This window comes from Arvicanthis niloticus, chromosome 6 (assembly GCF_011762505.2).
Source record: "Arvicanthis niloticus isolate mArvNil1 chromosome 6, mArvNil1.pat.X, whole genome shotgun sequence".
NCBI lineage: Eukaryota > Metazoa > Chordata > Mammalia > Rodentia > Muridae > Arvicanthis > Arvicanthis niloticus.
Window position 1 is genome coordinate 16,953,505 of NC_047663.1, and position 25,044 is coordinate 16,978,548.

Sequence of the window (25,044 nt, forward strand, 5' to 3'; positions counted from 1 at the left end):
TAAAGATGCTGGGCAAGCCCAGAGTCTGTTCTGCTCCGTTGGTCTCCTTTGCCTTTCCTGACCGGTGTCATAGCGACCTAACATCTGCCGCAGCCTCCTCCCCATGTCCTTTAGAGCTCCCTTGACTACACACTTAAGAGTCTGGAATGACATTGAACCTATGTGCTGGTCCAGCAGTGCTGACAACTGGGAAACCTGGGTCTTGATTTTCATGGCTCTGCTCTGCTTTCGTGCCTTTATGCATATCTATCATTTGCTTTACAAAAGCCCTCTGCTTCATCTCTAGGTCTTTATTTGCTGTTGTGTGCTACTGAAATGGTATTTTCAATTCTAACTCTTTGTGGCTCATGTACAGAAATGCAATTGACTATAATTTTTATTTTCTCTGTGTTTTGTTAAACTCTCTTATTATGTGGGTACAGTACTTTGTCTGTAGATTGTTTGGATTTCCTATGTAGAAAATAGTTTTGACTGTGAATACCATTTCCATTCCCCTCATTTCAAACCTTGTATTTTTTAATGCTGTTTTAAATCTTACAGTATTATATCAATTTTTTAAGGATGGCTGGTTTTATATTAAATGTTCATTGCCTGCCGATGCATCTCCTTTCAGAGCATAACTGCACTTGCTTTACCTAGAACAGTTTCCAGAAACACACCTGTGATCAAAGGGACCACGCATGCCTAAGGTTCATAATATGCATTATAAAATTTCGTCTTAAGGAATTTCTAGGTGCTGGGGAGATAGATTAGTCCGTACAGTGCTTACTATGATTGTAAGAGGGTCTGAGATTGGATCTCCAGCATCTACATAAAACTCTAGGCAAGGACAGGAGACTCCCTGCGGTTTGCTAGCCAGCCAGTCTAGCCAATGGGTAAGCTCCTGGTTCAGTAAGAGACCCTGTCTTAAAAACTAAGGTGAAACAGATAGGACAACATGGCATGGTGGCACATGCATCTAATCCCAGCACTGGGGAGGGAGATGTAGGCCAATCTCCGTGAGTTTGAGACCCAACTGGTTTATGTAGCGAGATCAGGGCCAGCCAAGTTACACATAGAGATCCTGTCTCAAGGAAAAATAACAATAATAAAGTGGAGGCACAACGGAGGAAGACACCCAACATCAACACCTCGTCTCCGTGTGCACATGCACACACATGCACACACATGCACACACATGCACACACATGCACACGAAAACATACCCCATGCAAATAGGAAATTTTTTAAAATTTTTTATTGGATATTTTATTTACATTTCAGATGCCATCCCCTTTCCCCATTTTCCCTCCCTAGAAAACCCCTATCCCATCCCCCCTCCTCTTTTTTTCTTTTATACAATTTTTTAAATGTTAATCAAGGGCTTTATAAGTTTGGTAATGCTCAATAACAAGTTGCCCATACAATCAGAAGTGTAACCCAATACCCAACCTAGATATACCAACTACCTTTGACTGGTGGAGACACTCGAACATCCGCCTCCATGTCCCCCCACCTCACCTAGCTCCTTCTCTCCTTACTCCTCCTCTCCTTACTCCTCCTCTTCCTCTCCTTACTCCTCCTCTTCCTCTCCTTACTCCTCCTCTTCCTCTCCTTACTCCTCCTCTTCCTCTCCTTACTCCTCCTCCTCCTCTCCTTACTCCTCCTCTTCCTCTCCTTACTCCTCCTCTTCCTCTTCTTACTCCTCCTCTTCCTCTCCTTACTCCTCCTCTTCCTCTTCTTACTCCTCCTCTTCCTCTCCTTACTCCTCCTCTTCCTCTCCTTACTCCTCCTCTTCCTCTCCTTACTCCTTCCACCTTAGCTCCTCCTACATATGACCCTTTTTGTTAAAATAAAACTTTTCTCTCAAAATACAATTAGAGCATAACTATATCAATTTGTGTCAGTACAATACAAGACAGACCTAATACCCAGTCCATCATTTTGCAAACAGAAAATTTAAAGTTAGCTCCAACTGAACCTGATCATTCCTTACAGCTTTTGCATTTGCTGCCACACAAAGACCACTCAAATGTTCATAATTATTTTCTTCTAGTATTTTCATATTTTTATTTTATACACCATAGAAACTAATGATACGGGATATTTTTGTTGTTGTTCTCATTTGCATTTCTGAACATAATTCAAAGGCGTCAGGGGCCAGCTTTGAACACAGGAGCTGACTATGGCCTCCTGTGAGTTTACTAACTCACACAGCCAGCTTCCTCAAGGTGGCAAAGGCAGAGACAAGGGCTCAGCCTCTGCTATAGGCCTAATCCCTCATCCCCCTCTCCACCTTTTGTACTGATGGGAATTGAAGCCATGACCTTTGAACAAGCTAGGCAAACACCCACTGAGTCTCATGCTCCTCTCTCCTTATGTTTTCATTAGAGGTGCTGGTCCCTCCCACTGATCCCACACTTAGCCGAGGCAGCACAGGAGGCTATTATAAGAATGTGTGAATCAAGGATCAATAACTCCATCTGGAGAAATCCTTACAGGGTCAGAAGGAACGGTGGGCAAGCCCCAGAAGCCCAGGCAGACAAGGCACAAGGATTGTTCCTTCTTTCTTCTCCTCTGCACACCCTGGGAAATGGTATTTGTAGAAACAACAAACGTGGGGAACTCCTGGTCATGGGGCCTTGTTTTCTGTTTAGTCTCTTGGAGGAGGACTCAGAGGAGGAGGAGGGAGACTTGTGTCGAATCTGTCAGATAGCCGGGGGTTCCCCAGCCAACCCCCTCCTGGAGCCTTGCGGCTGTGTGGGAAGTCTGCAGTTTGTTCACCAAGAGTGCCTGAAAAAGTGGCTGAAAGTGAAAATAACATCAGGTAGGTGGGGACAGGAGACGCAAGTGTGTGGTGGCGAGCGTGTGGCGGCATATAATTAATCTAAGATGTCACAGTGTGGGCCTGGGAGACTTGTCAGAGGCTCACTGTCATGGAAACTTGCCCAAGCCCAGGATTCTTGCTTATAAATGCTGTGATGGGAGGATAAATGGTGTGTGTGTGTGTGTGTGTGTGTGTGTGTTCAAATCTGAGCTAATCTTGGAAACAATGTCTCCTGCTTGAGGCCTGCACAAAGCTTACCTCTGAGGAGAAATGAAAAAGAAGACATGGATTGGCAGCAGACCCTCAGCAAGCACATGACAGCCCTGTCCAGTTAGTAGCTACACCATCACCAGAGACCCTCACAAAGACACACAGACGCCTACTTCATTCGTGGTGAGGAGGGGTGTCACCTAAGAAACCAACCAGGAGCTGGGGAGAGGACTTCAGGGTTAAGAGTACTTGCTACTCTTGCAGAGGACCCAAGTTCAGTTCCCAACACCCACATCAGGCAGCTTGTAAAATCACCTGTAACTCTAGCTCCAGGAGATCTGCCATCCCCTTCTGGCCTCTGGAGGTTATCACACACACATGTGCGCATACACATTCTCATAAATAAAATCCTTCTTAAAAAATAGCGCAAGCAATTCTGCCTGTTTGCCTGATGGGTAAGAAGAGTGTCACTCTGATTTTCTAGCTCTCTATTAAGGAGCTTCACGTGTGGCAGTTTTGCCAGACAGATCTCATAGCTGGGTGTGAAGCCCCCTTCTCAAGTCCCCTAGGAAGTGACAACATCAATACAGACACATGGGAGATTGGCTGTAGTGTTCTTGGCAGAGAGTAGGTTTCTTTGCCTTTTATAATGAGGAAGAAGCTAAATTAACTAGGCTGGGGGAGGTTAACTGACAGGAGTTCCATTATGGTGGTCAAATAGGAAACCCCCACTATGCCCTTCAGACCGCCCTCCCTGGGATCGCTACTCCTCAGCCAGGCCCTAATTCTCCCCTCTTTCGTATCCTTATCTGTCTGTCTCTGGCTGGAGAGCAGGTCTAGAGCGTTACCCTGCCTTTATGGTTGCAGCTCTCTGCCTTTACCATGTCATTGAGGCAATCATCCTGACTGACAGTCTCCCTCCATGGGTGCATCTTCCCTTCCTCAGAAAGTAGAGAATCAATCCTTAAACACTTAAGTCCATGTCTACGAGCAAAGAACTCAATCTGAACTGGGGAAGGAGACGGTTGCGGGAGAAGACTTGGATACTAGTGACTGCCGTTGCTGTAGCTCCTCCCTCCCTGGGGAAATGCAAACATGCATCTCTTCACAAGGTCTCAACAACAAACCCAAGTATGATTCCAACTTACTGGAGAAACAGTTAAGTTTATTGGGCTTACTCACAGCGCATGAATGAGGGGTTGTTGGCAGGATCTCAGGTGACGCCAAAGCAGGTGCTTTGTAAAGTCTTCACTCATAGCCACATAAATGGACCCCCTCTTTGATTCACCTCCCCCAACCTGTATATGTTAGGATCTAGGACAGAACTGCATATAAATGACTGGGAGGAATGCCTGGAAACTCTGTGAGGGTCCATCCAGTGACTTCCCCACTGCCTGCTGTCAACAGACCACACCGGCCCCCTCTGTCGGGATGGACTCTCACAAGCAGGCACAACTGATCTGATGACCATGTGGCCATGTTGCTTAAAGAACCTGCATTCTACAACAGCCAAAAACAGCAATGGTTCTGTAGCATCTGCTTATGCCTTATGGAAACAGCACTGGTCCCGTTTTTTTGTAAGAACTGCAGCACAGTGAGCCCTCTCCTCCTTTTCCCAATGAGCCTGACTCCAGGCTGCTGCTGGCCTCAGGTGCCGCTGTGACTAGAATCCACACCTGGGCCTTTGCTCGCTTTCCTCCAGTGGGAGCAAAAGTAAATATGGTAGCCAAAGCCATTGCTGTGGACCTGGTACTCATTTCATTTATTTATTGCAGAATTATGTCAGGTCTGCAAGGGGTGAGGGAGAGCGTAAGTCCAACAGTCACTCCTGTTGCAAAGGCCTGGGTTAGAGAGGATTCACTTCCGTGTAGCAGTTTCAATTTTATGGACCATTATGTTTACATATTTAGATAGAAACAAGACCTGTTATTTAGAAGTCATGGAGATTTCACCTGCCTCAAGCTCAAATAATAAATGATCACAGAGGGAAAAAGATGTTCAGGACTCAGGGTCAAGATCATTTTCGTCCAGAAGATGACTGACTTCATATGAAAACCACTGAAGCTTGGAATTCATAACACGGACATAAGTTCAATCTCAAAATAGCACCTGTCCAAAGTGCTGGACACACACAAACAGACTCAGAGTTGTGTGTGTGTGTGTGTGTGTGTGTGTGTGTGTGTGGTTGCGAATGCTGAGAGAACTTCTGATCTACCCTCTTACATATGATTCTTACTCTTGATTCCAGGAGCAGATCTAGGCACTGTAAAGACCTGTGAGATGTGTAAGCAAGGCCTACTGGTCGACCTGGATGACTTCAACATGACTGAATTCTACCACAAGCACCAGCAATCCCGGGTAAGACACATCACTGCCACTTTCTCCCTGAGGTAGAGTAGGCAGAGGATCTAGAGAAAGTGCTCAATGGTTGAGAGCACCTGCTGCTCTTTAAGAAGATCTGGTTGGGTTCCCAGCACCCATAGGGTGGTTCGTGGCTGTAACTTCAGTTCCAGGGGGACGCAATGCACCCTTTGGCATGTATGGCTATCAAAGGCACACACACATGCATACATGCAGGCACACACATGCATACATGCAGGCACACACATGCATACATGCAGGCACACATTCATTCAGATAGATAAAATAAAGCTTTAATAAATAAGTGGGTTGTGATTTAGTTTGAGCAGAAAGCAACTTGATCTCTGTGGTCTACGAATTAGAAGAAGCCCAAGTGTGATTTGGATCTGAGTCTGTTTGGCTCACTTCTTTGAGAAGGTGTGCCACTAGACCAGAACACTGGAGAACTGAGAAGTCTTGCCATCCTGGGTTGATATCCACCTGCTATCAGGGAGACAAAGGGAAGCTGGAAAAGCCCATTGAACCCATAGCAACAGCAAGGAGTCTAGGCAGGCCCCATGTCCAAGTCTGCTGAAGTCATTTAGTAAGAACAGAAAATAAACGTAAGGTCTTAGAAATGGTCCTCCAACTAAAATATCAAGTAACCTGGGTAATGAGGACCAGCCTTCCCCAAGGCTAATACGCATGAAGTAAACGCTTACTGTGGGCTTTTTAACACCCAGGGAACTGGGGAATGGGATATGTGGAGAAAAATCTCCTGGGGCTTTTGGATTACATTGCTGAAAATGTGAGAAAGTTAATTAACCTCAGGTGAGAAGGTGATTTATGCCCAAGGCAAAAGTTAATCACTTAATTCTCCGGCTACCAATCTCTTATTTAGACCTACACTCTCCAATAGAGAAGCAACAAGCCACACGTGGCTAATGAGAAGGTGTCTAGTTCTAATCAATACATGTTGTAGGTGATAAATACACACTAGATCAAATACTTGATACAAAAAAGCAAAATATTGTTTAATTTTATACTAAATTTATACTTCCTGTTCTGGATAGTAATATGTCGACTTGACAAAAGCTTGAGTTATCTGAGAGGAGGGAACCTCCATGAGTACATGTCTCCATAAGATCCAGCTGTAGGACATTTTCTTAATTAGTGATTAAATGGGGAGGCCGCAGCCCACTGTGGGTGAGTGATGTCGTCATCATCGTCTCTGGGTTGGTGGTCCTGGGTTCTATAAGAAAGGAGGCTGAGCAAACCACAATGAGCAAGTCAGTAAGCAGCACCCTCCATGGCCTCTGCAGCAGCTCCTGCCTCCAGGTTCCTGCCCTGTTGAGTTCCTGTCCTGACTTCCTCCATGATGGACTATGGTCTGGAAGAGTAAGCTGAATAAACTCTTTTCTCCTCATCTTGCCTGTTGGTAATGGTGTTTCATCACAGCAATAGAAACCCCAAGACCCTGCCTTCATCCATTTTTCGATATTATAACATGTGTAAGGCTAAGCAACTTTATTAAGAAAACAGGTTGAGGGCCACAGGGGTAGTGGCTGTCTGTGCTGAGTACACACGAACACACACAGACACAGAGAGAAAGCTTATTATGTAAATCACATTCTTGGGTTCAAGGGCCTTTATCTAATGATAGTCTGCTTGCTGGCAGATTCCTGAAGCAGAACACAGTATCATATGAAAAGGGACAGACAGTGTGCATGTGTGTGCATATGTATACATCCATGTTCTGATCTTGCTCCTTATAAGTCCACCCAGGACACAGTCGTAGGTCTTCATCTGGTGTCTCATCTAAGCCTCTTCCCTCCCAAAGACCCTTTAAATAATAGGGTTAGATTAGCTTCCCAGCTACCTGTAGACTTTCAAGTTATTAGTGTTTTTGCTTGGCATAAGAAACAATTTTGGGGTGGAAAGATAACTCAGTGGTTAAGAGCACTGGCTGCTCTGGAAGGGAACCCAGGTTCGATTCCCAGCACCCCCATGGCAGCTCACAACCATCTGTAACTCTAGTCCTAGGAGATCTGATGCCCTCTTTTGGCCTCTACAGATAGCAGGTGTGCATGAGGTACACAGACAGACAAACACTCATATATATAAAATAAAAAATTTTCAGGAAGTAACACTTCCATACACGCGTGACTGCACTTTGGTCATATTCACACATGCTCCTACAGAAGTCTTTGTGCTTGTGATGCCCACTAGAGGAACCTGCAGTGTTAGCACACAGGGTTGTTCCCTCAAGGGAAGGGATGCAATACCTGTCATTCACCCAGAAGCCTGGAGCTGATGTGTTTTCTAGCCTTGCGTGACTAGAGACGTTTCTGCACTAGACCCTTGGTTTTCTCAACCTATAGATCCTATCCTTATGGACTTTACAAAGCATTTCAATGGATTCAAGGTTTATCTGTGGGTAGCTTACTTTGTTCCTTGGGGAGATGTGCATATGCTTTATTGTGCACGCAGAATTGAGTTAATTATCAGCAGAAAAGTTTCCACCAAATTGTGCTGTGTTTAAAAATGCCTAAAATAAACCACCTGGGTCAGACTCCCGAAGTTTGAAGCAGCGCTGACTGCTGAGCTCTGTGGAACTGAATGGACTTCTTGCCTCCTGAGGCTAGTCACTCTGCTGGCCATGAAGGTAGCAGAGACCCCTGTCTAACCTGACCTGACCTTTACTTCCTCATCCTGTCCTCTCCCCTGTAACTTCAATTTTTTTCAAACCTTATTTTTAATGATGGTTCTTAAACATTTTAACCTCCTTTGTAAGCCACCACCTACCAGAGGTAGTGGAAAAGAAAGGACTTGGGGGGGGGGGGGTGTTGGGGGAGGGAGGGGACCTGTTTAGAAAGGTTCTTTGGAGCAACTCCCGTCTGTGTTGTCTGGAAATCAGCAGTTCAGTTCACAGGTTGGCAGGCAGCGGAAGCTTGACCCAGTTGCAAACACTTCACGGATACACCTGCAGAACAGTTTGGTAGAGTCAGGTTAGCAACAACGGTGACATGACCTAGCAGAGACTGCAGGCTCGAGTTGGTGTCCCAGAAGGACACCAGGAGAAGTTTCCTGGCTGTGCCTCTCTCAGGGAAGTGAAGATGTACAAAGATGTGAGACCCACAAGCGTTGCACAGCTAACTGTCCCAGCAAGCCAAGCTCTGTCTCCGTCATTCCCTGACGGGTCTTATTTATACCCTGCAACATCACATGTCCTCCACGTGCCCTGCCTCAGCACGCACATCGAAGCAGCCTGAGGAAGCAGCAAGAAACCGCAGCACACCACCAGTTTTTTTGGTGTGTTTCTCTCTATGACGTCCTGACAAATGCGGCTCAACTATGCAATGTAAGGTGGACCAATACATGTGTGTCGTCAGCAAAGAATCCTTCATCACGTGTCCTTTCATGTGCTTGCTTTAGTAGAACATCCTCTCTCCTGTGTCTGCTTCAGCGAAACATTCCTTTCCTTCACAAGTCTGCCTTAGCCTTTCGCACTTGTGTCCACTTTAATGAAAAGTTTCTTCATGTTTGCCCCAGCAAAACACCATCCAAACAACTTTCCTCCCCCCCCCCCAAAAAAAAAAACCCTTAAAATTTCCACTTCACTCACCAGACAAGGTTTCCACTTCATCCTTCACAGCCAGTGTGTTACCCGAAGCTCTGTTTTGGCTCCTGGCTCTGGAGCCTAAGGTCTAAGGTTGAGCCCCCGTTACTTTGGGTCTCTGGTGAGAGCAGCACTCTGTGTAAAAGTACAGTGGAGCAAACTGTTCACCTTTGGAACTAAGAAGCAGAGGGAGAAAAAAGGTACTCAGCATTCTCCTTCAAGAACACATATGGCTAAGGACCTCCCCTAGGTCCCCCTTTCTAAAGGCTTCACCACCTCCCAACAGGGGACCAAGCCTCTGACACTTGCATCACAGAACGAGAGGTTTGGCTTCACAGAAGAGCCTTAGGCTAACTCTGCTCTTTCAGAGGACCTGGGTTCGGTTCCCAGTACCCATGTGGTGGCTCCTAACTGTCCAGCTCCAGGGATCACACTCACTCTTCAGACCCCCATGGGCACTTCATGTATGTAGTGTACAAACACACACACACAAGCAAAACACTCATACACATGAATCAATATAAAATTCCTTAAATGCAAAGATAGGACTTATACCAACCATGGTACAGGCTTTAAAGTACTTCATTCCATTCTTAAGAACCACATAAGAATGGAATGAAGTACTTTAAAGCCTGTCAGCCTAGGAATCTGTATCCAGTGGTGTTTTTTTCAAAATTGGAAGCAAATGGAGAGTTTCTGAAAGAATAAATTCCAAAAAAATAAAACTCATACTCTGGGGCCAGCGAGATATCTCACTAGGTAAAGGTGCTTGCAGCACAAAGCTGACAACCTGAGTTCAGTCCCCAGGACCCACTTGGTGGAAGGAGAGAACTGACTTCCAAAAGCTGTCTCTGCCCTCCTCCCGTGCGCTGTGGCACATACTCCTATATAGACTCCAACGAGTAAGTCAATAAATAAATAAACAAATAAATATCCCATTGATAATTTTGGAGTATAACCCCCCTGGAAGCTTAACACCCTCTCCACAAACACTAGACTTGCACATGTGTGTGCTTCATATCACAAGGCTTCCATGTATAGGGCTATACCATCTAGGTTTGTATAAGAACACTCTGATGGTTGGTCACACAATTAAATCACCTAGCAACACATTTCTCAAAATGTGTCCCTGGGCTTAAGCAACATATAGCTAGAATTATACATTGAAATGATGTTTTAGATATACTGGGTTAATAGAATACCTTGTTCATACTAATTTCACTGGTTTTTTAAAAACTCTCACATGGCTGCTATAATTTTTCAAATTGTGTATGTGGTTTGCGTTTGTTACTCAATTTGTATTGTAATACATGGTTCTGATCTAGAGGCAGTAATATTTATTATAAAGTAAGCAGTTAATAAATATTTGTCACATAAATTTTGCTTAGCGTTACCATTACAACTCAAAGCTACCCTCCCTTAAAATATATCCCCCCCCAAATTAATAACCACAATTGTGAAGCACATAATTTTGAAACTATAAAATAATTGTTAACCCAAAAGTCTCCCTTAGAGGGGACTTAATTTGACTCTTATATCACTAGCCTGTATCCAGGCCTTTTTCTGCAAACATTTTGACAGCTACATAGCAGGTCTGAGACCAGCATGAGCTACACAGTCTCTGTCTCCCGTAAACAACAGTAACAACAAAACCATGCAAAAATCTCCCCCAAGGTTTGACACCCCAGAAGACAGCTTGTAACCTTTAAGTTTGCAAGTCTTTCTCTCTGTTCAAATGCTGATACCCAAGTGTAACTCCAGAAGTTCCATTGGCCTGGGATGGGGACAGGTGTCATTTGTTTTCAACTGTGGGAAAATATCCATACTATAAAAGGTTAGCTTTCAAAGCTTTTATTGAGTACCCACTGTGTGTCCCACACAGTGCTGGGATATACTAGAGTACCCAAGACCAACAGGATTGCCTTCCAATGAAGAATACAAGTGAGCAGTATTGCATGAGGGTGGGGGGTGGGGGGGCAGGGTATCTTAGAAAGAGCTGTGGAAAAGCAGAGGTTTTATACTTGGTTCACCTGTGCATTTGTTTATTGAGTACACACTGTGCCCCAGGCACTGGGCCAGACCTCAGGAGTCCAGGTGCAAAAGGGCTGTCCACAGACCTTAGGCACAGTGTTCCCGAAACCCCACTTTTAGTTCTAGCCTCCTGCAGGATGTATTTGGTTTGCAAAATATCAAGGCCACCTGTGTTAGCTCAATTTACATAACGCCTGCAGGAAACAGGCGGAACAGAAGTTACCTGTCCCCTTTTATGAATTGGAGTCACCCTCACACTGCACAATTAAAATTGTTTACCTAAAGTCATGATGTCGATGGGCCTGGGTCACCCACCTCACCCAGGAGCCACACCCATTGTCTCCCAGAGATGCACCCCTGCCGTGTTTGCTCTGGCACTGGAGGGTCTTGGTGGCCTCTGGCCATCACTTCTCTGAGGTTCAGGCCTGATCCTGCCTCATCTCAGCCAAGGACAGATGTCCTGAGACGCATGCAAGCACCTAATCACCTTTAGATCCTGGAACACACTTAAGGCTTCATAAAACACGGAACCAGGCTGTCAGCTTCAGCCCTGTGTGATCTGGATGCTGACACTTTCCATCAGAGCCAATCTCTTGACCACAATGACTGTTAAAGGACAGGCAGGCTGCATGGCTCCTCTAATGAAGGTGCTAGTCTCTCAAGCCGGGCCACCTCAGTTCCACCCCAGGAACCACAAAATGGTAGAAGGAGCAAACTGACTCCACAGAGTTTTTCTCTGACCTCTACTTGCGTTCCATGACATGCACTCATGTACACACACACACACACACACACACACACCATGCACACACATGCATGCACACATGTACAGTCATTAGTTAATTTTAAAGAAACCAAGAGAGAAGAGCTGGGGGGAAGGTAATAGATACTAGACAGAGAGGCTGTCAGAGGTCCTGTCCACAGTGCCCATGCTATCTTGCCCTAGCGGCCCCACCCCGTTCTGCAGGCTGGTGACATGAGAGGCAGAGTGACCCAGATCCGGCCCAGGGTGGCACCAGTGAATAACTCTCCAAAACGCAGTTCCCAGGAGCCCTGGGAACAATTCGCTGCAGTGGATGCATGCTAACACACCTCTCTGATTGGCCAGCAGAGTCAGCAGCACGTTATGCAGAGGATATTTATGGTTTGAGTGACAGGTTCCCACCCACAGAACAAAGAAGAAACCAATCTACTAGAAGTGAGTTTTCAAATTATCTGCAGAAAACATTAGTGGGTATTTCCCATCTGCATGCCTCTGGGCCTCATTGAACCATAAAAAGTAACTTCCCTGAATGCTTTGACAAATCCAAACAGCCCAAGCCATTTTGTAGCTGGTTGCTTTGCCATTTCGTGCCACGGAGTCTGCTCCAAAAGCCCTACACCTGACCCCAACAAAGAGAGAAAACCCTCTGGCAGAGAGAGGGGTAAGATTTGGCACACTGAGAAGGCTTCCTGGAGGAGGTGGCTTTGGAAGGTAGATATGGATAAAATGGAAAATATCAATAAAAAAGCAAGATGCTTGTTTGGGGTAGAACTCAGAAGAGCACACATGCTTGTGTGCATGGGCAACACACGCATACACACACACACACACACACACACACACACACAAAAGCCAAAAATAGGAGTCTAAGTCTTCTGGACAGTGAATTTCAGTCCTGAAAGACAGACAGTAGAGAGGCCTTGCACAGTGACCTTGAGGCCACTTGTCACACCAAGAACCGGAGGTAGCCAACTGTACAAGGAAGGGCACATCGATCCCTGCTCAGCTTCTGAGTCTTTGCTGGCGGCCACTTGGTCCTAGGAGACTTGGATTCTGCTCCAGCTTCCTGAGCTGCCCTTTATCAACTGGGAACAGGGGGACGGCCCCAAAGCAGCTCTGCAGCTGCAGGAAGAAGATGGGCTGCCAGAGGAGGCCACCCTGTCAAGTCTATGCTTTGCTAACCTGAGTACTGGCAACAGTTCTGATTCTTCCCAGGGATGCTGTAAAGGGTCCTGACCTCAGCCGAGGATATTCGTCCCCTGTGGCTGAGTGGCTCCCTGAGCACAGTCTGACCTATCCTGGACCACCACCACCCATGGGATTTGGTGGCAGGACAGATGGGGACGATAGGGTGTCTCATCCCCCTTGTCCCCTTGCAGAGGGGAGTCCTTACTCGGGCTCCTGGGAGGGATGAGTGGGGAAGGGCCCTGGAGCACAACCAAGGAACTACAGAGCCAGGGGCCGGATATCCAGCCCTCCAACTTGCAGCTCTTGCTTCAAGCGCCAGGAAGAAGAAAATACAACCCGCTTGCCAACAAATGGCAGAAGCATTTGCAAGTACAAGATACAGAATACAAAACAGAGACAAGTATTTAATAGCCAGAGAGTAAATGCCTGGGACAAATGAGGCTCCCATAGGAAATGGCGCCGCTGAAAACTATAACAGTTATAGATAATGCCAGGCTGACCAAGAAACAACCGATATTCACGATATACACATGAAAACAACAGACCAAAGAAAGGCCGTGAGGGTTCCGGCACCAGCTGAGACCCTAGTGAGGTACCCTCTCTAGGGAGGCGAACAGGACTAGACAAGCAGGAGGGAGGGGCCTTGGGTGAGGTGAGGTCATCACTGAGTCCATGAAGAACTGTACAGGGCTGAGGTCCAGAGCCTGTTCTCTAGGCAAAGGAAGGCTAGGAAAATGAAGCACACCCATGTGGCAGGCAGGCTTGTAAAGTGTGGCTTCTGAGAGCTTTCCTGACCAAGACACCAACAGTCACACACACACACACACACACACACACACACACACCCCTCTGTCATTAACACCCTCCTGCCACCTGACATCAAAAACATCTCACACCAAAGTCACACTCAACCAGCCTCTCAGATTGGCCTCTGCCGTAGCTGTTTGTGACCAGAGCTCATTCTCTGACCTAGGGGCATCAGGTCCCAGCAGCGAGCCCTGAGGCGTTCTGCCCTGTGCCCACAGCAGGCGGTTCAGTGACTCAAATGTCCGTGGGATAGGATTCAGCCTGGCAAGTGGAACTTTCTGAGCCTCCTCCCCTGGGTGGCAGAGAACTGCAGGAGGGGCTGTGCTCTGCCACGCTGGGCCTCCTCCTGTTCTGTCTCATGGTCCCAGGCCTTCCTCTGGACTTGGGCTTCTCCACCCCACCCCCACCCCCACTTCCTCTACACTTGTTACCTTCCATCCTGTGGCTGAGCCTGTGAATATTTTGGAGGTGACTTCTGGACTCTCTCTTCCACGTGCAGGCACAGAGCGAGCTGATGAACTCGGGCTTGTACCTGGTGCTGCTGCTCCACCTGTATGAGCAGAGGTTCGCAGAACTCATGACTCTCAACTACAGGCGGGCTTCCAGAGAGAGGGTAAGTCCCGCTCTGGGAGGTGCATGCTGCACAGCTGAGGACACCACGTGACACTGCTTCCTAGACATGCAATCTCTTGCAGTCCTCGTGGTCACTTGATGAGGTCTGGGACTGTCACTCAGTTAGGTCTAAGACTTAGCCACTAAGCATATGTGCAGTGACCTCTGACTGAAGGCAGTTATAATCACATGACTCCTTAGTGTCAAATGCAAATAGCAATTAAGTGGTTGTCAGTGGTCATGTAAGTGAAGCAAGTCTCTGGGGCGACTTGCCCGCCAAATAGAGGTGTGCAGGTTATTGTTATTGTTAACAATTGTTATTGTTAACTATTGTTAAGGGTATGCTCTGTGAGGGTATGTGTGCAGAAGTACACAGAAGCCATGCAGCTGTGCAGAAGCAAGGCATTACACACTGGAGAGCTTGTGAGAGATCACACTCTGAGATATCAGCTCTGCTGATGTGTTTTAGACTGTAGGGTACTCTGTGTGTGTGTGTGTGTGTGTGTGTGTGTGTGTCCCTGTGTATATGTGTGTATGTGTCCATCCCTGCAGGCAAGCCAGGAAGTAAAGGTGTTTGTTGATAATGGCCCCTGTTTGGCAAGCAATCGTGTATGCACTGGAATAGCTATCCTTTAACAAGAGAAAGGGGCCAGAAAGAGTCATACAGGATGAAGGGAGAGGTGGACTTAAGCAAGTGGGTGGACCTTTGAAGACTCAGCACCTCAGCCCTTCATCAAATGTGCCTATGGCCACATGAGGCGAGAAGTCTGTGAGGAAAGGGAAGGAGCCCAGCCATGCCGGTGGCTGACCGCTCTGCCAGTATTGGGACTCCCAGGATGCTCCGAGAGGCTTTGCTCCTGATATCTGGTCTTGTTGGGGTATGGCAGGAGGATTAGCCAGTATGGCAGTGGTCAAGCCACTGGATCCCAGTCATCTGCCCCTGAACCCATCCTTCTTTTTGCTTTCTTCTTTATCCTTGTCTTCCTCCCTTCTCTGCTTCCCTCCTGTTCCTCCTCTCCAAGTGGACTGCAGACATTTTCCAACACCATCACCGCCCTGTAGACTGGAGCGCAACTATGCTTGACCCTGTCTATACAGCAGCAGCTCCATGGACTGTTGTGAGCTGCATGGAGCCATCCTATTAAAACACTGGATTCAGGGCCCTTAATCCCCACACTGGGGAGGCAGGGGCAGATGGAACTCTGAGCTCAAGGCCAGCCTGGTCTACATAGTAAAGCCTTACTTAAAAAACAAAGCAGCAGAGTGGCACGCGGCATGCTGGAAACAGCTCAGTGATCGAGTGCTGTCTAGTATGCACGGAGCCATGGGTTCGATCCCCAGAACCACACAAGCCAGGACTGCTGACACAGTCCAGCATCTAGGAGACAGAGGCAGGAGGATCAGAAGTTCAAGGTCATCCTCAGGTTACAAAGCAATTTCAAGGCTGACTTAGGATGTGAGACCCTGTCTCTAAAAGAGAAAATGTTGAATTTGGCATTTTTCCATTGGTCACAGCAATTGTAGGCCCATTTCAACTTTTTCCTAGGTTAATCTTTTTCCTCAGACCCTGAGTGTCCAATTAAAACAAAACAAAACAAAACCAAACCCAGGCTGGGTTTCTGCCAACCTGTCTTTGGAGGAATCTCACCCTCTCTGTGACCCAGGCCTGCCCTTCCTTAACCTCCCATGGTTTTAATGGTGACATAAATTCTTCATAGAAATATTAAAAAAAAAAAAAAAAAAGGAAAAGTACCGGAAGCAGGAAATGGTCCTTTGTTAACATTTCTGTGACTTCATTTTCATAATCCCATATCTTTTAAAGAACTTTTTTATTACACATTGAACTTCAAAGCATCTGGGTTGATGTGGGTCACAGATGGCCAGCAAACAGAAGCAACATCGACCAGTGAGGTTGCAAAACAAACATGCACAGACAGACAGTACAGGCTCATGGATGAAAATCAAGGCCCTACAGCATTGCATCTCAGGAAACTTCTGGCAAATCATTCTGGAAGAGGAATAAGCTGTGTCAGAGGCAAGCTGGGAACCAGAGTGGAAGGGACCAGTTTCTCACCACCAGCTCACAGTTAACTTGGGAAACCTTGAAACATATCTCACCCACTCCCAGCATGAAGCAGTAACTGGTTATAAATAGCCAGTGAAGAGGCTTCCACGGGGGCTGGAGAGACAGCTCAGTGGTTAGGAGTTGTGTTGCTCCTGCAGTAGACTCACATCAGGGGGCTCACAACAACCTAACTCCAACGGTAGGAGACCCACACCCTCTTCTGGCCTTCCTAGTCACTACACTCTGGTGCATACACACACACACACACACACACACACACACACACACACACACACAATTCAATCTTTTAAAAAACAAACATCCACATGAAAGCAGGAAGTCAGTAGAGTGTCAAATCCACTCACTTCTGGATTTTGTATCAGGATTCCCAGAACTGGAGTAGGTAGCCTTTGGCAAAGAAGATGGACTGAGTCAGAAGAGACACCTCACTCCTTCACTGGCAGGACTAGAGAGTTCTCCACAGCAGGCTTCTTACTTGTGTCTCCTGCAGGCTCTCAAGGGTGGTGACTGTCACTTCCTCAATGCAGCATGCACTGTGCATACCAGGGACTGAGACAGTAGATTGGTCACTTTCTTATCAGTGTGATAAAATACCTAGAAAAAGTAAAAGACAGACAAACAGACAGACAGACAGACAGACAGACAGACAGGCAGGCAGGCAGGCAGGCAGGCAGACAGACAGACAGACAGACAGCAACTGAAAAAAGGATTTATTTTGGCACATAGTTTGAGGGGACATATATCCAACATAGCAGGAAGTGTGTGGTGGAAAGACCAGCTTGTCTATGGTGGCGGGATCATGAGAAAACCCACTCACATCTCAGCTGACTAGAAAGCATAGCGAGATGAATACTGGCTTTTCTCTTTAACGTTTTGTTGTTGTTTGGTTTTTTGAGACAAGAGCTTTCTGTGTATCCCCAGCTGGCCTGGAACTCAATATGTAGACTAACCAGGCTAGCTTATGACCTCACAGAGGTCATCTGTCTGCTTCCTCCTCTCTAAGTTCTGGGAGTTAAGGTGTGTGTCACTATGCCTGACTCCTTTTACTTTTTATTTAGTGCTGGACAACAGCCCATGGCATGGCTCCACTCTCAATCAAGGTGGGCCTTTCTCTCTCACAGACACCCATGGTGAGCCTCAATAACACCCTAGGTGTCTCTTAATGCAACCAAGCCAACCATGGGCACTAACTCTCATAGATGAGACCCAAAGAAAGTGACTGTATGACCTGACAAGATACTCTGATGCCTCCCTTTCTTTGAGGATCTTAAGGGCAAGTTTAGAGACAAAATCCATATATATATATCCATATATATCCATATATATATATATTTGGGGTCCAGGAAGTCGCCTCACAAACCACAAGAACACTAGCCTCAGTCAGACATGAATAGTTTGTGGAGCATAGGCCCCAGGACTGATCCATTAGGGCCACAATCCAGGCTCGGGAACTGAGTTAAGATCCTATAGGGTTTTTAAGCCTAAAATCTATCAACATCTGTGCCAAGTTATTCCACCAATCAGAATTTAGGGATAGAAGGTTTCACTAGGAACATGTCTTTGTTGTACATTTATCCTGTTCCCATTGGTTGGGGTATCCAACTGTGGCAGGGGACTTGCCTTGTCTTTCATGTCTTAACTTGTTTACCAGGATGTCAGTTACCCACATACATATGTCTTTTTTCCAAGTAGGATGCCAGTTCCCAGGGGGGGTCTTAGGAACTTAAACTTTACTCAACCACTACTCAAAATGGAAGCCTTATTCCAAATAGTTTCTTATATTGGTGCCAGTGTCTCTCTTATGTTGGGGTCCATTACAGGAGCAGCTTATAGAAGCAAATACTACAAAAGCTTATACACAGGTGCAGGAAGTGCTGCTGGGTGGTTGGTTCAGGTACAAGCTTATTGTTAGTAACTACACAAAGCAGTTCTACTGACTTCTATCGTGATTGGTTTCCAAGGGCACAGAACATAACAGAATATATAATCAACCTGGGCATGAGAAAGTTTCCTAGTAACAACAGAAACAACATAGAAGAAAGTTTCCTTAAATATTAGCAACTGAAAAAAAATGGCAGGCTGGCTAGGTAACAGTTACCTAGGCCTTAACATCTTACCTAGGCCTTAACAGTAAAAACAAAATAATAATAACTGGAGAACCCACAGGTCCAGTGAGCACACAAAGACTGTGAAGTCAATACCACATCTTCCATAGCTGGGCCTTGGTAGGTTTCCAGTGGTCCCTGCAACAGACAGTTTCTGTGCTGTTTGAAGATAAAACCAGGCCTTCTAAACTTGTCTTTCATTTAGACACAGATGTTTGACTGCAAACCATGCACTGGGCACTTACATTCCAGGGACACTGGGTGCCAAAGAAAGCTACGGTGAGGTGCGTGGTTAGTCTTTATCAACTTGGGCATGGAACCATGGTTCCATCTCCAGGGCAGATCTCCAGCCAGGATCTGCTGCTGGGAAAGTCTGACCTTTGACCCAGCAGGGTGTGTCCTTTGCCCTCAGTCCCTCCTGCTTTGGCAAATGCAAAGGAGATGGTGCTTAGCCTGACTCTGAAAGATAGCAGCAGATGCACTGGGGTGGGGAGGCTGGGAACGCATGTCCCATGCAGAAGACATACGGCATGGAGATGTGGAAACCTGCACTGTCAGAGGATGTCAAGAAGCTGTGTGGCATGGGCTTGCAGGAAGTGAACCTGAGGTGTAGGCAGGCTGCAGGGCTGAAAGGCTGAGGGGCAGCTCTGGAGGCTATTGGACAGTTTCCAGCCTGGGCCTGACATCCTGGTATTTGAGTGATAAGGAGACACCTGGAGGGTAGGCTGGAATAAACCAGCTGTGTGGCTGTTACAATGGCCTAAAGAGATACAGTGGCCCAGCAGAGAGCATGGGTGATAATATTCTCTTCCTCTCTCCCCTGATGCGTGCTTAAGTGCTCCTGTGTGTGTGTGCTTGCATGCATGTGTGTGTGTGTGTACACGTGCACAGAGGTGCGTGCTTAAGTGCTCCTGCATGTGTGTGTACACGTGCACAGAGGACAGGCTGAAGGAACACTGATGTTATTCTATGAAGGTGCCCAGCAGAAAGGAGATCCTTCCTCAGGTGCCTGTGACAGGAGCATCTCCAGGGACCACAGGACCCCAGCAGCCTGGTTCATGCAGCCTAGCTTACCCTGTAGGCTGGTCTGAGTGGTGAAGTGAAGTGGATTTCCCTTTCATACTCACACAGGACACTCCATTATTTTGAGTCAGCTCCCCCAGAACCCCCATCATGGCCTTCCTCCTAGTCTGATTCTTGTCTCTGATCACTGGTGTCTTCAGGAGAGAGTACCCTCCCTTTGTCCTCTGCCAGGGTAGTGCCAGAGGTCAGGGAGCACACTGGCTGGCCTTGGAGACAGACAGGGTTCTGCAGGTCCATTCCGATAGACCATCCCCATATACAACTATTTCTACAACAGAAACTCTTGCCTCAAGGAGTCAAATCTACCCAAACATGGAAAGCCCAGGTTTGTCCTATGGTTAAAAAAGGATCTCTGCTCACTAGGACAGGGATTCCTAGTGACATGGGAGGATTGTGTATCTGTGAGCACCTGCTACAGAATCTCAGGGCAGAGTGACATGGCCTCAGCTGCCCAGAGCACAGGCATCCGAGGTTAGTACAGTTCTGATGTATAGTCCACAGGTAACCAGGACCTGCTACTCCAGATGAAATCTCATCCTTCCCCTCCCCATCCCTTGGACACAGAAAAGAATCTGTGGACAAGAGGTGCCTCCACCCAGGCCAGGGAGTTGACCAGTGACATTGTCCAGTGACATTGTCCAGTACTTCTTGTTTTGTCTTCAGCCTGTCACAAAGTCCCTGTTCTTCCCAGGGAAATAGCACCAAGCCCTCTGCAACGGGGCCCACATCCTTGCAGCCTGGCACAATGGGCTCCCATGGAGTACACAGCATTTCTTATTGTGGCATAAAATGCCATAAAGTCAGAACAAAGAGAGCCCAGGGCCTGGATGGGTCGGCAGCTTCCTGCCGAGCAGAGAATACAAGCGATTGTTTAAAAGCCAGTGGTGAGGCAAGTGGCCAATTAGCACAGCCTCCCTCCCCGCAGCCTGTAAATTGTGCTGGGACTATCAGAAAGGGATTCTGCTATTCAGATCAATTGCTGAAAGGAAGCTAGTCTGTTCACACTGCCAAATATAGAAGCCCCAAAACAGCAAAGGTGACCCGGGTTATCTGCACCGTCCTTGGGACAAGCTGATCTCCATCGGAGCTGAAAAGCAGCCCTGATCCCGAGCCCCTTGGCCAGTCACAGGGAGTTAAACATCTGTTGACAGTTGCATTGTAAAAACAATTCATGTCTCATTGTCTTCTCTCTCATAGTTGTCAAGAAATTACCCACAACCCAGACCGGAAGAAAATGAAAGTAGGTTTGGGGGTCCATCCTGTCCTGCCTCCTCTAAGGGTGTCTGCTAGGTTACTGCTTTTCTGTTCCTGTGTTGAACCTAATACCCTGGAAGGAAGTTGTGACCACCACCAAGGGGCAAAAACAACCCCATAAACCTCGGAAGCGTTAGGCTTAGCTGAAAATCAGTCAAGACGGTTGATGGGGAGCAGATAAGATTTTTTAATTCATCCTGAAACCCAGGGAAAGGGTCAGCTAGGCGGAAGAGAGCGCTTTCCTGGTTAGATCCTCTGGCATCCAGCCCTTGATGGAGGGTTGGTTTGGTTTTTTGTTTTGTTTTGTTTTGTTTTTTGTTTTTCCTGCCAGGATCCTGCCTGGGATTTTCCTTCCTGGATCCTAAAAGCAGACTGGTTAGCCATTACCAACGAGAGGGTTCCTTTGACAAGCAGGTGTTTTGATTGGGTTTTGATGCCATTAAGCACATCAAGTGGGTCTGTTGGATTCAGAGGCTGAGCAAAGCCAACCGGTCTCCAGCCTCCTTCAAAGGGGTTTCTTATTCCATAGAAATTCCCCCTGGAGACAATGAGCCTAATTAAAGCTGAGGGCTCAGAGGCAAGCCTTAAGGAAGACTAGCCACAGAGAGAATAAGTGTCGTAGGGAATTGGGGGGATGTGACAACTGGGTCTCTCTGGGTTCTTCAAGGAGACAATTTACAACAACCTGCCCTGCCCTGCCCTGCCCTACCCTGCAAGCTTTAGGAGAGTGATTCCCACGCTGGCATCAACAATCTCAAGAACGTATCCTAAACACAGATTCCTGGGCCCTCCCACAGACTCCACTCCAGCGGTGGGGTGGGGCTCTGGAATGTGTCTTTCATGCACAGCCCACAGGCAGGGTTGATGCAGCCCATTGCAGGGATGCTTTGTGGACCCCTCCCCTACCCGCCACAAATAAATACCTGACCAGAAGAGACACTGCACCAGTCCAAAGCTCCCCAGGGTGGGGCCAAGACTGCAACCCTAGGGAAGACAGTTTGCTATTCAGGGCACGCAGTCCTAGGGAACCAGGCTCGCGGTACTCAGAGATGGGGAAGGGCCTTCGTGTTACACAAAAGGAGCTCCTGGAGCCCCAATCCCTGCCAGCTGAGCGAGATCTCAGGGATGCCGCGCAGTCGCTCTCAGACCCCGATCTTGCCGCCTGGGTGCAGCCGGGAGAGCGGCTGTAAGGTGTCTAAAAGACCATTGTGTCGCTGCTTGCACGCACCACCTCCCAGGGACCGCACCTCGGCATCTGCGCACGGGTTCTCAGCGTGGCTTCGGTGAGAGCCTCCTGATCCTATAGGGACGTGACAGGCAGCAGGGCTTGGTCCTCAACTAGAAGACCTTCAGAGGGTCCTGTCGCCTCGGCCCAGCCCCGCCTCCGAGATGCCCGCAGCGCTACCCGGTTCGGAACCTGCGGCACCGGGCGCGTCCGAGAGCGTTCGGCTGGGCAGGGGCGCCCCCTAGTGCCCCGTGCGACTGCTGTATCCTGCAGCCTGCGGTGGCTCTCCCAGTCCTAGGGTCGAAGCACAGGTTCAAGCCTTAGCTTCTAAACGTGAGTCACAGGGGCCTGCTCTCCCTGGGAGAGTGTAAGAGCATCCCCAGGGGATTCTTAGAAAGGAATATCCGTTGACAGCTTGGTGGCCTAAGCAGACTGCGGTGAGTTCCAGCCCAGGCTGCATTGTATAGTGAAGTCCAGAGCATTTGTCTCCACCACCACCACCACCACCACCACAAAAAAAAAAAAAAAAAAAAAAAAAAAAAAAAAAAAGTCTCCACAATGAAGGGTATTTGTTCCCTTCTCTTCTCCGTTGCTCCCACGCAGATGGCCCCTCTGACTGTCTGCCACCGCTCATTTGCTATCTCAGTTGGGAGCTGGCCCAGCTCCAGAATCAACTCTTCACAGGCAGTAGGGCAGCCGGTTCTCTCCTGGAAACACAGGCCAGGTTCCTTCCACCTGCCCCCAGCCTACACTTCCCAGACGCTGGTAGGGAGGGGAGAGTCAATCCAGATTGTACGGAGCCCAAGACAAGAGGGACTAACACACTGCCCTCAATGGTTGACCACTGGCAGCCCTTACCCTGTCTTCCTGCCAAAGCCACTATCAAGACAAAAGTCAGGCATCAGAAGTAGAGCCAGGGGAGGCCATCCCTCCCCCTGGGCCATATTCTTTCTCTTTGGTCCCGACAGCCTGGCATGACTCACCTGGTTGGCAGCATTTGGTTAATATGGCCTGCCAGCACCGAGTCACAGCTGTGACCTGCCATCCCAGTTCAATCCAGGTAAACACATCAGGGCACAGAGGGTGGCACAAAGGGTGCCAGCTGTCTTGTGGCCCTGTGGTGCCCAAGTCAGCCATCTTACTGGGCACCGTTCCCTGAACAAAAGACCCCCATCAGTAACATTGAGGAGAGGCCATCTCAGGCAGATCCTTAGATGTGTGAGCCAACCTTGGACAGGGCTCTTGACACAGCTTCTCTGACAGCTGCTTCCCAGCTGGCACAGATGACCATCACTGGAGCCAAGACTAAGGCCAGGAAGCGGGCTCGTGACCTGCTGCTATGCACACAGGTGACGAGTGAACTCAGACAAGCAGGCGGGCCAACTCCACTGTGCTCCCAGCCTTCAGGGAAAGTGCTCTGCAGATGAGGAAGCCAAGAGAACTGGAGTGGTTGGGGCGTCCTTGAGTCCAGAAACAGAGCTGAGGGCGTCTGGGTGTGACCAGCCAGGTGTCATGTGCTCCCCACACTTCTGCTGTGGTAAAGTGTTTCTACGAAGTCTGGGAGCGTTTCCTCAAACCGAGACAAAAGCATCGAGAACATGAGTTTCTCCAAGAATAAGGAGAACCCCTCTCCTGTCCCATCTGTTATGCTTGGACCCTTCTGCCACCCCCAGTGCCGCCCTGCCCTGCTCTTTGTCACCACCATGCAAGTAGAGTTAACTTGGGATCATCATTCTGAGAGGAGAGAAGACAAGGGCCCTACCCACTATTTAGCCTGCAGACTTTGTCACCAGACTGGCATCTGAGATAAGATTCCTAAAGCAGCCTGCAGTCCAGCTGCCCCTGGCCCAGCTGGAGCCCTAGTGCAGGCAGTCCCCAGCCCCAGATTAAAGTGTCTGTCCCCCCACACTGTTCCAGGCCAGAGTGGGAGAAAGAATGGCAGTGGTGCCATGCCAGGTCTGCTGTGTCCTGCAGCCTTGCTGAGAGATGCTCTTGCTTTCTAGGTTCCGAGTCGGGAGATGGTAGTGAAAGCAGCGTTTACCCAGGCCGGGTCATCTAGCAAGGGAGCTGGCCGTGGAGCGTGGCAGAGACCTCTCCACCCTGAAGCCCTTTCTGTGTCCCCCTGTGCCTCCCTTCTTCCCTCCTCTTTACTGAAACTGAAGCCAATGTGTTCACAGTTACCATTTTCACCCGTGCCACACCTCTGGGGGTCTGGCTTGGGCATCTGTGGGCAGCCACAGGGACCATCCCAGCCAGCACAGGCAAAACAGCTGAGTCCCCAGTGTGCTACCCTGCTGCTGCCCCTCAGCCCAGCAGCCTGGGCTCCCAGCGCTGAGGCCCTCTGTTCAGGCCTCAGCCCACCCTGAGTGGAGTGGAGCCATGCATTCAGTAAACTGACTTTATTCTCCCATGTGTTTTGTGTTTGTTTCCTCCCAGGCTGACAGTCCTAAGTCCCTGTCCTTCGTTTCTGCTTGCTGCCCACCACCAGAGTCTGACACATCTCAGGCTCCTATGGGCTGGGACAAGAGGGTCCCACTTAGGATCAGCTGTAGGTGTGGACTCAGTCATCAAAGACCCACAAGACTTAGGGTGATTAAAAAGATCAGAGCTGGGTTGTGGGGAAAGTGTGGATGTGGTGGGGCTGTAAAGGAAGAGTAAGGCTCTCTAGCCAAGCCTGGTGGTACACTCCTGCAATCTCAGCACTGGGGCAGGGGGATTATAAATTGGAGGCCAGCCTCATGTATATAGAAGAACCTAGTCTCAAAAATCTAGAGAGAGAAACAGAGACAAAAGTAGGCTTTCAAAAAAAACATGGTGGGAAGCAGAGAGTGCCATGGGAAGATGTGCACTGAGTTGAAGCTACATCCTAAAGGCTTCATAGTCTGATTCCACTTGTATGCGGTTTCTAGAGAAGG

General features: G+C 48.1%; 1 protein-coding gene across 4 annotated transcripts in view; it reads left to right on the forward strand.

The window, feature by feature from the left end:
• The window catches only part of Marchf10 (membrane associated ring-CH-type finger 10), a 90,368-nt gene extending 65,829 nt beyond the window's left edge, over positions 1–24,539 (forward strand). For 3 of the 4 annotated variants that reach the window (XM_034506899.2, XM_076935624.1, XM_076935623.1), the window contains 5 exons: positions 2,637–2,806; positions 5,265–5,374; positions 14,264–14,377; positions 20,848–20,890; positions 24,133–24,539. In XM_034506899.2, the coding sequence (XP_034362790.1) occupies positions 2,637–2,806; positions 5,265–5,374; positions 14,264–14,377; positions 20,848–20,890; positions 24,133–24,188 (493 nt within the window). In that variant the 3' untranslated portion in view covers positions 24,189–24,539. Of the gene's footprint in view, positions 1–2,636; positions 2,807–5,264; positions 5,375–6,678; positions 6,864–14,263; positions 14,378–20,847; positions 20,891–24,132 lie in introns of those variants that run through there. The other variant, XM_076935625.1, reaches the window with a different exon arrangement.
• The last annotated feature ends 505 nt before the right edge of the window (positions 24,540–25,044 follow it).